Source organism: Carettochelys insculpta, chromosome 2, assembly GCF_033958435.1.
Source record: "Carettochelys insculpta isolate YL-2023 chromosome 2, ASM3395843v1, whole genome shotgun sequence".
NCBI lineage: Eukaryota > Metazoa > Chordata > Testudines > Carettochelyidae > Carettochelys > Carettochelys insculpta.
In genome coordinates, this window is record NC_134138.1 from 162516114 (window position 1) to 162530090 (window position 13977).

Here is a 13977-nt window from a genome sequence, read left to right on the forward strand (position 1 = left end):
ATTTGGCAGTTATGGAATAACCAAAAGAATGATGATTTTGCATATGTAACCAGAACATGCTGGAGCTCTTAGTTAATTTAGCATGTTTCAGGGATGGTTGTCAGAGCCTTACAACTAGGCACTAAACAAAAGTAGGTTCCTGTTCTAGCAGTGGTCTTTAAACAGGCACAATGGCTATGTAAATATCATCAGGTGTCAAACTTGATCAAATAGGCCAGATTAGACATGCTCGTGGACAGTTTTTTCAGTTAAAGCAGGTCTTGAAGATAGTTTCTCTAGCTATATGAGAGCCACACTGTGCTAATGTGAGGAAAGGGGAGTGCTTATAATGCCAGAAACCTTTATGCCCAGGGCTATTTCTTTCCAAAATTCCTGGGAAATTGTTCTCCTTCATTTTGTTCCAGTTTTCAAAGTGCTTTTGCAAGTGGGGTGTAAATGGGCATACCTACAGCTCTAGCAATATATATCAAGGACAGTGAGTACACATGCCAGTTGTGCCTTGTTATCTCATTCTATCCAAAATGCCAAGACCTGATGGCCTCCAGAATGCTACAGGCAATGTGTTAAAATCCTGTATCACCTGACATCTGGGAGATTATTCATGAAAGGAATCCAGACTCTCTTGATAAGATCCCTGGTGGCATTGTGGCAACATCTGCATGTTAGGATGTCATTTGTCTCAGAGTCAACCCATGGTAAGGAGGTGCCATGGGGCTAGAGCTGAAATAATTCCCTACATTACAAAGCTTTTTGCTTTATTTGTGGGAAACTTTATTTCTACCCATTGTCTTTCAGTAATAATGATGTTAAATCCTTCTTTAGCCTTTCCTTCCTCCACTTTTTTGAAGCTTTCTTCACTACTTTTCATTGGTGATGAAAGAAGAATGAAACTGTGCCAGAATGAGAAACTCACCTGATACATGATTTTTTTTTCCTTTTAGCAGCTTCTCTCTTCATTCAACCCATGCTGTTTGTCTGATAAAATAATTGGAATACAGTTTGGAACAAATTGCTCTTTTCCCTCCCCTTTGAAGCCCTAAATATATAATTGCCTGAAGGGTTAGTTAATGTAATTTCTAGTTAGTGTATTAATCCTAATAACTGGTTGCTAGAAGGTTTCTACAGCAAAGATGAACTCTTCTGGCAGCCTGAGTGGAAGGGTGGTGCTTAGGCCTGGTGCCCCCAGCAAGAGTGACTTTGGACAGCCTCTGAATTGCACAGGTGAGGTGCATTATTCTTTTGTGGTGAATGAAGAGAGCAAATGGTAACTGAAAATTATCAGGTTAGAAATTTTTCCTTATGAGTGAACCAGGTTACCTCTCTGCAGCATGGCAGCAAAGAACTATTCAATGAAATAAGTATTAGAGAACAAATGAATATCCTACTAGGGATGCCTGTGCAGCCTGAGGGCTAAATGCAGCCTCCGTCAGTCTAAGCAAGATTGTTGGTGATCTTTAATCAGTAGGATCCTGATCTAAAGCCCACTGAAGTCAATAACTGGTATCAAGATTAATCCGTCAAAGAAAATACTGGTACAAATTGAGTATGGGTCTCTGAATTTATTTTTGTGCACAATGTGTGGAAATCTGGCTTCTGGCAAACTGCAGGTGGGGCCCACCATCAGTTTGATTTACTAATAAAATTCCCACCAGTTTTCTTCCTTGCATTCACTGCACCAAGGATGGAGGTTGTAATTTGCAAATCACAGATATTCAAGGTCCCCAAGATGCAAGGGCATTTGTAAAGGTTTCTGACATATGAACAGATGCCCAACTATTATTGCTTAATTATATCCCCAAGATGTGCTCCCAACAGCACTTGTGACTGCCACCTACTCCAAAAAGTCCCTTCAAGGGGTTTAGTCAGAGAAGGGTTCCATGGTAGGGAGATGAAGTAGGATAACTTAGTGTTGCTCTGTGTGTGCAGATCTGAAGGGGAGGAGACGGAGTGGGGAAAATCAAGTGGAGATCTACCGTTTCCTGTGCATTTAGTCACCAATGCTTAGAGGCAAGAGAAGAGACGGAAGAGTACTATGGGAACTGCACTTCCCTTATTTGTACTTCGTGCTCAGCTCCCCTGTCACAGGCTCCCTTCAGTTTCTGTAAGTGAAGGGCTGTACAGGGGTCCTGTCTGACAGAGTTACAGCATTATAGAAATTGATACAGTGCCATAAAGATTCTTACACCCAAGTGGTCACGAGGATAAGGCTTGTTCCTATGCAGGAAATTAAGAAGACAATCCACATTTGCAGAGTTCCTGAAAAAGATGAACACAAAACCAATAGAAAAAAGCACTTCACATATTTGTCTTGCTGCCCCTTGTCTAGCCATAGCTGTGCCATTTAGTCTGAACGGAGAAGGATAGCACCAAAACTCAAGGAGCCCAAAAGAAATCATCATAAAGATTAATTTGTAAACATTTGAGCAACTAGCCATAGGGTTTCATTCTTGTGCTGTATTTTCTTCCTGACAATGAAAAACACATTGACCAGGTAATGAAGAAACTAGGGGTTTGATTCTTTCTCTCTTGCATTGTCTTGCACAGTAGGGAAAATTGTTACCATTGTGATTTATGAAAATGTTACACCCTCTCTGCACTCAGTTGCCCTATTATAAATGACTAGACAAGACGCAGGGCAAGAGAGGATTTGGGTCCAAGAGCTGGTAAATAGACTCAAGTCTTCTTTATGGCTCTCTAGGCTCAGAGATGAGGCTATTGAATAAGTCTGGTAGGGGAGCAGCTTGTTAACTCATGATAAAAAATAAATATATTTGTGGGTAAGAATAATCAAAATTAAGCAGTTCCATGCCACTTCTATCACTGGTAATCCAATGTGCTGCTTTATATACAGTAACTTACTGTGACACTCTCTTTCAGTTTTGGCTCCTCTTCTTTCACTAGTTTGTGCCTTTGGACAGTTTTTGCATGCAGTTTGTCCATATTTTTTATTATAGGACCCAGATGCACAAAGAGTACATGTGGTATCGTATCTTGAACTGAACCTACCAGGTGGGCATGTTACTATTTAAAAAAAAATAGTGAAACATACATTAGATTGTTTTATTTGAAGAATTTTAATTATTGGCTTTTATAAGGGGCAGTAAAAAATTGTTTGTACTTTGCTGACTAATGACCTGATGAACACAGTGTTTTGAAACAAAGGTGATTTTCAGTGATTTCAAAACAAAAAGTCACCTAAAGCTCAAATTAAGTTTACACAGAAGGACGAAAATCACTCTGATTAAAGTTAAGTGCAGATGATTTCCAACTTAAAGAGACTCACATAGAGTTTTGGTCTTCCCCCCACCGCCGGTTTGATGTAGAAACGAGACCTTAAAAGGATTTTTGTTGTTTAATAACTGGGAAAGTGAGGAGGGAAAGAGAGGAGACTGGGAATGGCTCTGTCTTTAGCTGAAGTCTGTAGAATGTTTATCACTCTTTCAACTTTTTTAGGTATGTGAGTTAGGTTTAATAGGATTTTCAAAAAACAAATAAATCCCACTGACTGTTGAACAATCTGAATAGAAATCAGTTCCCTTCTCTTCCCAATTAATCATATTATAATGTCACGATAACACTAGCTCACTGGTTATTAATAGCATGTTCTTCAGAAAACAGGAGGCAAGACTGTTTTCTCTGTTTTTTTCAAAAGCAAAACTCAGTTCTAGACTTTTGCTTACATTATAAAATAGCAAACATGCCCTTCATACCTTTATATGTCACCTTTAAAGGAGAAGCTTTGCTAGATGTATGTTTTGACAGTTTTACTTGTCACCCTCCTAAGCTACTGAAACCTAGTGACAAGCCCAAATTACAAAATCCTCTTAAATTCGTCCAGTGATGAGAAAATTAGTGAAAGTTATATGAAACATTTGGAGAGAGTGCTGGGTAGATGTTGGGAGAACTATTTGTGAACACTTGCAAACTCTGAATCACATTTCTGTTTGCCCATGTTCACGTCCTTTCCCATCTGATTTTCATGAGCAAAGTTCTTTACCCAGAAGTGTTTATGGAAAAGATATTTCAGGCCTGGAGCTGAGACTTACTTAAGCAATACACTAAAGCTATTTTGCAATGGAAGTAAATTGCTAAGGATTAGATTATCCTCTCAGGAAACATAAAAAAGCACATGATTTAAGGCACAAATTGCACTTCTGGAATTGCAAATTCTGGGTCTCTAATAATAGAACACCACAAACAATTTGTGAGCACTCCATAGGCTGAAATTTGGTTTCATGAACTATTGTAAATAATAAAATATTGTAAAAATCTTGATCTGTTCAGTGGATACACAAACAAAAAAGGGCTACATTAATCAAGAACTACAACACATTTAGCTACTTGCAATGTGGCTGACCCACAAAGAATGTGTGAGAACACTTTTCTGTTACTGAATATTTTTCAAAAAGACTATGAAGCTTGGGCTTTCTCTGTGAGGAAGAACGTATATTTTGTCTTGCTTGTCTGTTCACTTCCTCTACAGAATTTGCAGCATGGAATGGGTTACCCCAAGAATTCCGAAAAGTGTGGTGTCCCCAAATTCATGTATTTTATCAGGTCCATCTCTTCTTTTTCCTGAAAGGACTCCACTGTATTCAGGTCTCCACTCCCCCTTATCTGTTGCAATGTATTTGACATATTTGGAAAAAAAGTATTAACCTTCCATAACTGCTATTTTTTTGAGATGTTGCTTGTGTTCATTCCATGTCAGACATGAGTGTTTGCCACACGCACTGGTGTCAGAAGCTTTTTCCTGAGTGGTAGTAATAGGGGGCCAGTTCTGGAATGATCTAGAGTAGTTCACGTATGCATTCATGTAAGGGATGCTGCCAGCAACCCCTTCCTCAATTCCTGCTCCAACAGCAGAAGGAACAGGAATGGACATGAGCAACACATCTCAAAGAACAACAGTTAACAGAAGGTTAGTAACCAAAACAAAAAAGCAGTCCAGTAGCACTTTAAAGACTAACAAAATAATTTGAGGTGTTGAGATTTTGTGGGACAGACCCACTTCTTCAGACCATGGCCAGACCAGAACAGACTCAATATTTTAAGGCACAGAGAATCAAAAATCGTAATCAAGGTTGGCAAATCAGAAGAATTATCATCGAGGTGAGCAGAGGGGCAGGAAGGTTGTAGCTAGAAAATGCCATCCAAAATTGCCATTGGTTAGTAACCAATTTTTCTTCAAGTGTTTGCTCATTCCATTCCATGTTAGGTGAATCCCAAGCAGGATCTTTTAAAGTGGGTGGAAGTTCATGGATGTATCAATTGTGACTTCTGCCAAAAGCAGCGTCACCTTTGGCCTGATGGGTGAGGGCACAGGGGATTGTGAACATGTACACCAACGTGCAGCTTTGCAGATGTTCTGGATAGTGACTTGCACCAGGGAGGATGCCCGTGACACCTGAGTTCTGGTTGAATGGTCTGTTGCTATCAGAAGAGGTATAACCTGCACCAACTCACAGCAAGTGTGGATGCAGGTAATGATCCAAAATAAAAGCCTTTGATAAGACCCCAGAAGACCTTTCATCCTGTCAGCCACAACAACAAAAAGTTGAGTCTATCTACAGAAGGGTTTAGTACAGTTAAGGGTTTTAGTAGAAAGCCAAAACCTGCCTGATGGCTACAGTGTGCGCATACCTCTCAATTTTGAATGCAAGAGTCTTAGGAGCAGAATACTGTGATGAAAATGTTGTGGTTAACATGAAAATAGGACACCACCTTTGGCAGGAAAGAAGGATGCAGATACAACTGAGTCTTGTAGAACACTGTGTCTGGGAGCTCAAGTGTGTAAGGACTTTAATCTCCAAAACTTGCCTCACTGAAGTGATAGCCATCAGGAAAGCAACTTTCTATGACAGATGTGAAAGAGAGGCTCAAAAGGAGAACCAGTAAGCCTAGCAGGACTAGGCTGAAGTCCCACTGGGACACTGGGTCCTGAACCAGTGGAAAAAGTCTCTCAAGGCCTTTCAGGAACCTGTTTGTCATCTCTTGAGAGAATACTAATCTGCCAGGGAAGCGGGGATGGAATGCTGATATAGCCACCATCTGTACCTTGATTAAAGAGAAGGCAAGACCCTGATGTTCCAAGTGAAGTAGATAGTCCAGAATGGACTGCAGAGAAGTTTGGATAGGGTTGATTTTCCACTCTGGTGCCAAGCAGCAGGACTTCCACTTCACCGCATAACTTGCTCTGATGGAGGGCTTTCTACTCTCCAGAACTCACTGGACTTGACTAGAGCATTCCTACTCCTTTGGGTTTAGCCACGCAGTTCCCATGATGTTAGGTGGAGAGAGGTGATGTTCGGGTGAAACAGCCTCCTGTGATCTTGGAAGAGGAGGTCTGGATGGTTGGAAGTGTCACAGGGGTGCGGTCCCCAAGTCCCTGAGCATGCTGAACCAGTGTTGGCAAAACCATACTGAGGCAATCATCATGGTCTTGCCTTTGTCCCTCTTGATCTTCAGGAGGGCACTGCTGACGAAAAGGTGTACATCAGGTTGCCGGTCCAAAATGAGAAAAACTATCCGCTGCCAAGACTTTGAAGGGAGTAGAACTGGTCACCCTTCCAATTCTGCCTAGTGATTAGCAGATCCACCTCGGGAGCTCCTCACCTCTGAAAGTTCATTTTGATTACCTCTGAGTGGAGGGATCAACATGATGAGAGAAAAACAACCCTCTGAGGTGATCAGCCAGTGTGTTTTGGACACCAGGTGGCTGTAGAGCCTTGATGTGCATGGCAGGCTGGTTGCAGAATTCCCACAGCCAAAGGGCTTCTTGTTAACCTAAAACATGATGGCTATATTGTCCATCAACTCCTGCACCATCTGATGGTACTGCTGTGGGAGGAACATTATGCAGCCAAACAGATGGACCTGAGCTCCCTCATGGTACTATGCCAGTTCTTCCCAGGACCACCAGAGCATTGATCCAGCTGTAGTGTAGACATAGCCTGAGTTAACTCAGAAGTGAAGGCATACACTTAAAGTTTAGTCAATATTTGACCCATTACAGGTTTCTGTCTAAGTCTGGGGTATATGATGTCAGCCTGTGCTAGAATCAAATTCAAGTCTTCTTTATTTTTTTTAAAATGAGCTTGGTGCATCTGGACAGTGCCAGATTGATAGTTCAAGGGCTTGTTCCCATGAGGATAAAAAAGTGTATTTTTAAATACATTAGTTAACACATTTTGAAACCCCTGTGTAGAGACAGCAATCTGTGTTTTTAGCACATTAGCAGATTCTGTTGTAAACTGGCCTCTTTAGAGAGTTCACCAGGGCCAATTAACACGTCACACTACAATGTTCCCTGTCTACAGTAGGCTCTTAAAACTTGTTAAAATATGATAGTAGAGTTGTAAAGAAAAATCTTTTCTCCTAGTGTGGACAAGGGCAGAGACAATCAATGATTGTATCACAGCTTTGAATCCTGGTGCATATAAGCGTACTGCTAATTATTGGGATGTCTTCCATTTGCAGGATAAGGACAACTTCATCAGTTTTGTAGGCAAATAATGTTTTTTTCTAAACAAGCCTTGGATACTCACCACAACATCCTGGACACATTGTACTGTTGTTTATATTTTTACCAAATCCTGGTTTGCAGTGATCCACCTTTGTACCAGTAAGGGAGCCAGAAATATAATGTACCTGGTGAATAAGATCTGAGCCAGTATTTTGGACTTCAAAGAATTGTTTAATCTTAGTGTATGCCTAGAAGTTTAAATAAAAAAAAAGTTTATTCAGATTCAAATTGAAACATCTAGTGAGGCAGCACAGGCACAAAAAAGAGTAAAATATCCTCTTACACCTCCACTGGGTACCAGCACCATGGATAACAGAATGGAAGAAGAAGCAGGCTCTGCAGAACTGCTGAGTCATCCCCGTTTTGCAGACTAGGATAGGGATTGGGCAGAGCAACAGCCCCATATACCTACACCCCCAAGACACCAGCCAACATGTTGCCACCCTCTTAATGGGGAACATAAGCTATACCAAGAACATCACAGCACAGGTTTATCCTGCCTTGAAGAAGAAGGGAAAAAGGAGGGAAGCTACTTTGGATCAGCATAACACCACATTGCCTCTTATTCTGGGCTTAAGGCAAAGTCATAACTGAGCCCAACGTTATTATGGCATGAAACAAATACAAAGATTTGTAGAGTCTTATAAAATAAAGTATGCATGTCTTAAAGACTATCACAGGAGTAACATCAGGCAGCCCAGGGGAGAAGGCTTTCAAGAAACATGAGGAAATGTCATTTCTGAAGTAAGTGTCAGACTTCCCCAAAAAGCAACTTTTGGAATGAGGAGCAGAAGAAAAGTTCTTTGAGCTATAAATAGGATATTGTCTATATTTTCTATCAAAACAAAAAGCAGTCTTTTTGTTTTGATAGTGTATAAACTAGCACGGCTTCCTCTGTGTTTCTATATTTTCTGCAAGGCATCAGTTCCATTTTTCCCAGACCATTACCCTGGCATTCATTCACTAAAATTCTCATTGGTTATGTGTATGTGAATGCCAACAGTTATGTGGACTTGCTGTCAGACTCCTGCTTGTATGTGAAAACCTACTGGGTTAGCATAAGGGGAAACTGGGAAGGAGAAGGGGTCATCATTACTGTAGTAGTAGCAGCAGCAGACTGAATATGCGATCACACCTTACATACAGTTTTGAAAACATTGTCCAATCAGCTGAGAAAATAAAAAGATGAAGGGCTGATCATACACTGAGTACACACTTACTTTAATGTAACTGTATGCAAGTTCTTAGAAGGAAAAAATATTAAGGGATATACAAAACATGTTGATTAGAGTGCACCAGATGAGAATGAGTTTAACTTTGGTTCTTCCTCTAGTGTCCCCGTGGGTGCTCCACGATAGGTGTCGGGCTCGCCCCGGTGCTGCAGGTCGGATCTTTCCAGCAGTTTCTGCCGGACCGCGCATGCGCCGCTCCCTTGCACGCTCCCGGCCACGTGCGCGATCCGGTCCCCGCCAGTTCCTCTTTAACCGCCATCGGCTGCAGACGGAATCCTCTCAGGCTACGGCCAGAGTTAGCGTATTTAATGTTTTTAAAGTGTTCAGAGTTTCTTTTTCAGTCTTTTAGCTAAGTACCCTATTAACAACTCAAAGACTCACCACAATGTCCTCTTCAGGATTCAAAAAGTGTGAGTCATGTCGCGAAGTGATGCCGGCCTCCGATGGGCACAGTCAGTGCATTAGGTGCCTCGGGGAATCTCATGTCACCCAGAAATGCTCCTTCTGCGCAAAGCTCACAGCCAGAGCAAGGAAGGACAGAGATGCGGCTGAAAATGCTGCTCTTTGACAAGGCCCTCCAGCCAGACACACCGGAGCGGCCTCAGCAGGAGGGACCCGCAGGGGCCTATAAAAGAAAAGCTGCTTCCCTAACCCCATCAGCGCAAAAACAGAGGAAGTTTTCACCAACCCGATCCCTGCCGGCAGCCACAGCGAGCGGGACGGGTGGAGCGCATAGCCCCCAGCCGCAGTCATAGCTGAGCGGTGGCGGTGCGGAGACGCACGTGGCAGAGGCTGAGCCTCTGATAATCAAACAGCCGCCCCGCACCACAGGCAGGGTGGTGGCCAGGCAAGCGCCAGAACCGGCGGCACCGCAGCTAGCAGCACCGACCCCCGGGGAACCGGCGGCGCAGAGCTCGCAGGCACGCAGCCTACAGGCACCAGGGGAGACCACCCACGCGACACCGCAGCGGAGCATGCCGAGCACGGCACTGACAGCGGGGCCGAGATCCCCAACGTGGAAAGGGGCGGAGCCAGCCCCACAGGGGAGGGGAAAGGCAGCACAGAAAACCCAGCACCACAGCCCTTCTCCAGAAAGGGCTGCAGGGCTACTCGCTCTAAGCCCTCCACTTATGCTGCGGACTCCAACGAGGCGGCAGGGGTCACCTCCAGTATACCCTGAGCCCCTATCCCCGTTCTTACAGCCAGCATCACCATGGCTCAGACCACCATCGCCCTTCCTGGGCTTTGAACCCCTGGAGGACTGCCACAAATTAGTCTCTCCATTATCTCAATCACCCAGACGATCTTGCTCCCCCAGACGCAGGGGGTATGCGCCTCCAGAGTGGTCCAGGTCTCCATCTCCGGAACAGTGCCCGTGTTGCCATGGTCGCCCCTATCACGCGGGGCATAGACACCATAGGCATACTCACAGGGACAGATCCCCCCAGACGGTTCAATATCCCCAAGGGCAATCGCGGACAGGGACGGAAACGCAGATATCTCAGGGGGAGTTGATTCTGGAACCCCGAGATTTTCCCTCGCAAGTATCTAGCGAGAGGATGTATCACCGTCAACAGGACCCAGAGGGGTCCAGAGAGGCTTACCCTAGCAGTTCCTCCCTATCTTCCCCAACGAGGCCACGGCCCCAGGGGACGTCCATCTTCCGGACGATCTCAAACAGTTCCAAGAGCTGTTTGGATGCCTTGCGTGAAGGCCACCCTTTTAAACAGCAGAGGTGCAGGAGAAATGCCATAAGCTCCTTAAAAACCTGAGACCTCCGGCCTCTTCCAAAATAGTTACTCCGCTTGTTGAAGCAATCATGGAGTCCGCCACCACAATATGGCAGACCCCTGCATCCACTCCGCCTATAAACAAGAGAGCGGATAAGAAGTACTTCGTCCTGGCGAAGGGCATGGAGTTCCTGTTCAGCCACCCACAACCAAATTCTCTGGTGGTGGAATCGTTTCAACAGAGGTCGAAAACTTCTCAGTACAAGACGGGGGAATGGACAAAGATGCCAAGAAACTAGAGTTGTTTGGCAGAAAGGTCTACTCCTCTATCCTACTGTTGAGAATGGCGAATTACGCAGCGCATCTAGCGAACCATAATTTCGACAACTACTCCAGGCTGATTTCCCTCATGGACTCGCTTCCAGAGGACAAGAAGCCGGTGCTCAAGGCCATCGTGCAGGAAGGCTACGCAGCCTCGAGGACAGGAGTTCAGATCACCCTAGACGTAGCGGATACGGCAGCACGCTCAACAGCTACGGCAGTGGTCATGCGCAGGGAGTCCTGGCTCCAGACATCGGGTATCCCGAGGGGTCTGCAGGCGAAGATCGTTGATGTCCCCTTTGACACGCAGAAGCTGTTTGCTGAATCAACCGACTCGGTCCTTCATTACAGTAAAGACTCAAGAGCTACTCTCAGGACCTTGGGGATTTACACTCCTCCATACAGAAAGAAAAAGTATTACCCCCAACAAAGACGATACTAGTATCAACCACAGCGTCCCCAGTACCACAGGGGCTACGAGCAAGGGCGACATCAACAGCACCAACAGTACAGAACTCCCAGGCGACGTTCTCAACAGAGCCATGCGTCCTCGGGGCAGGGCCAAAGGCCACAAGTTTGACACACAGATCGAGGGCTGCACTATCACTACTATTGCGCAATGTCATCCGAAGCTACTATTCCACCATCGCCTCTGACCATTCTACAACCAGTGGCAAAAGATCACCACAGACAAATGGGTACTGGAGATCATAGCCACAGGTTACGTGATTCCCTTCCAGTTGCTCCCACCGCCACGACCTCCACCCAGACCCCACCTAAAGGACGCCTCCCACGAAGCGAGACTCAAGCAGGAGGAAGACCATCTTATGCTTATAGGGGCAGTGGAAAGAGTGCCGGAGCACCTCCGAGGGAAAGGGTTCTACTCAAGATACTTCCTCACAGAGAAAAAGACAGGAGGCTGGAGGCCCATCCTAGATCTTCGAGGCCTCAACCGGTACTTGCGCAAGCAACGCTTTCGGATGATCACAGTCGCCTCTATACTTACGGCACTGGACAATGGAGATTGGTTCGCAGCCCTCGACTTACAAGATGCGTATTTCCACATAACTATTCACCCAGCTCACAGGCGTTTTCTCCGGTTTATGGTAGGCAAAGAACATTTTCAGTACAAGGTTCTGCCGTTCGGCCTCTCCTCGGCCCCCAGAGTCTTCACCAAGACCTTGGCAGTGGTGTCAGCCTACCTGCATAGACGGGGGTGTTTATATTCCCATATCTGGACGACTGCCTACTGAAAGGGGCCTCGAAGGAGGAGGTACTTCGCATGATACGCGTCACAGCAGACACGTTCTCTTCACTGGGCCTGGTCATCAATCTGGCAAAATCAAAGGTAGACCCCACACAGGACATAGAGTTCATAGGGGCACGTATAAATTCCATCACAGCAAGGGTTTATCTACCAGATGCCCGCTTTCGCGCCATTGGTTCCTTCGTGCAAGTCATCACCTTCAGCCCTACGGTGCCGGTTCTGACGTGCTTACAGCTGCTGGGCCACATGGCAGCAGCAACGTTTTTGGTACAGAATGCCCGATTTGCATATGCGCAGCATGCAGCACTGGCTGGCAAGCATCTACAAACCGGCAGCAGACACCGTCCACAGGGTGGTGTCGCCCACGACAGAGGTGCGCAGATCCCTGCAATGGTGGGTGAACCCCAAGAACATGCTAACAGGGGTGCCCTTTCACCAACCACAAATATCTGTTTTTCTAACTACCGACGCCTCCCACATAGGGTGGGGAGCACACATGGGCGAAAAGGTGACGCAAGGACTGTGGTCCTCCACGGAACAGTCACTGCACGTAAATATACTGGAGCTCAGAGCAGTGTTCAATGCCTGCAAACACTTTCGAGACCATATACAAGGCAAAGTAGTCGGGATCAGTACAGACAATACCTCCACCATGTTTTATATAAATCGGCAAGGAGGAGCTCGGTCCCATGCCTTATGTGCGGAAGCAGTCCGATTGTGGAACTGGTGCATCGCCAACAATATAACCTTGAAAGCCTCGTATTTACCAGGCGCTCACAATGTGAAGGCAGACCAGCTGAGCAGGCGCTTCACACTCTCACACGAGTGGCAGATCCGTTCCGATCTGCTACGACTGATTTTTCATGCATGGGGCTTTCCCCAGATAGACCTGTTTGCCACTCAACACAAGAAGTGCCCACAATACTGCTCCAGGGCAGGACTGGGACGGGGGTCCCTGGGGGATGCATTCGCGATCTCGTGGAGGGGCCCCCTGCTCTATGCATTTCCTCCCACAGTGCTTATCCACAAAGTCTTGCAGAAAGCCAGGAGAGAGAAAGCCCGAATGATCCTAGTAGTCCCAACTTGGGATCGACAGCAATGGTTCCCCTTACTCCTGCGCATGTTGGACCGTCCACCGATGCCCCTCCTGGTGGCGCCGGATCTGCTCACGCAAGCCCAGGGGTCTATAGTGCACCCACACCCCCGAGGCCTGTGATTGCAAGCATGGTTAATCCATGGTTCAGCTCCCTAGAGAGCACGTGTACGGAGGGAGTGCAACAAGTCCTAGAAAGTAGCAGGAGGACTTCCACCAGGAAGACCTATAAGCAAAAATGGACTCGATTCACTGCATGGTGTTCTACCAAGCAATTACCCCCTCTTGCTGCGCCTATACCTGTAATACTAGAGTATTTACTGGAGCTCAAGAGAGGCGGACTCTCCCTATCCTCGTTGAAGGTCCACCTTGCCGCCATATCGGCTTTCAGACATGAAGAGGAAGGGCACACGGTGTTTGCCCATCCCATGGCTATCAGGTTCCTCAAAGGGCTGGTAAATCTATAGCCCCCTCAGAAACCACTTCCACCTTCGTGGAGCTTGGACCTGGTGCTTAATGCACTAACGGGACCACTGTTTGAACCCTTAGCCACGGTTTCCCTCCGTCTCCTTACGATAAAGACGACCTTCCTTCTTGCAATCACGTCAGCTCGCAGGGTGAGCGAGCTTGCGGCAGTTATGGCAACGCCACCCTGCACAGTATTTTCCAAGGAGGCGGTAACCTAACGGCTGCATCCAGCCTTTGTTCCCAAAGTTTCTTCAGAGTTTCATATTAATGAACCTATAGTTTTACCCTCGTTTTATCCAAAGTCTCATAACTCCAACAAAGAGGCGCGCCTACACCTCCTG

At 45.8% G+C, this 13977-nt stretch overlaps 1 protein-coding gene and 1 long non-coding RNA gene across 2 annotated transcripts in view; one reads left to right on the forward strand and one right to left on the reverse strand.

Annotated features, from left to right (window-relative positions):
* Positions 1-13977, forward strand: part of LOC142008722 (uncharacterized) — a 33993-nt gene that overhangs the window by 4020 nt on the left and 15996 nt on the right. Inside the window, exon 2 of the long non-coding RNA XR_012644213.1 lies at positions 2955-3009. This is a non-coding gene — a long non-coding RNA (uncharacterized LOC142008722). The remainder of the gene's footprint in view (positions 1-2954; positions 3010-13977) is intronic.
* Positions 1-13977, reverse strand: part of LOC142008720 (zona pellucida-binding protein 2-like) — a 54340-nt gene that overhangs the window by 3987 nt on the left and 36376 nt on the right. The window contains exons 6-8 of the mRNA XM_074985995.1: positions 7548-7713; positions 2860-3021; positions 2184-2256 (exon numbers count right to left, since the gene is read on the reverse strand). Coding sequence (XP_074842096.1) covers positions 2184-2256; positions 2860-3021; positions 7548-7713 — 401 coding nt within the window. The remainder of the gene's footprint in view (positions 1-2183; positions 2257-2859; positions 3022-7547; positions 7714-13977) is intronic.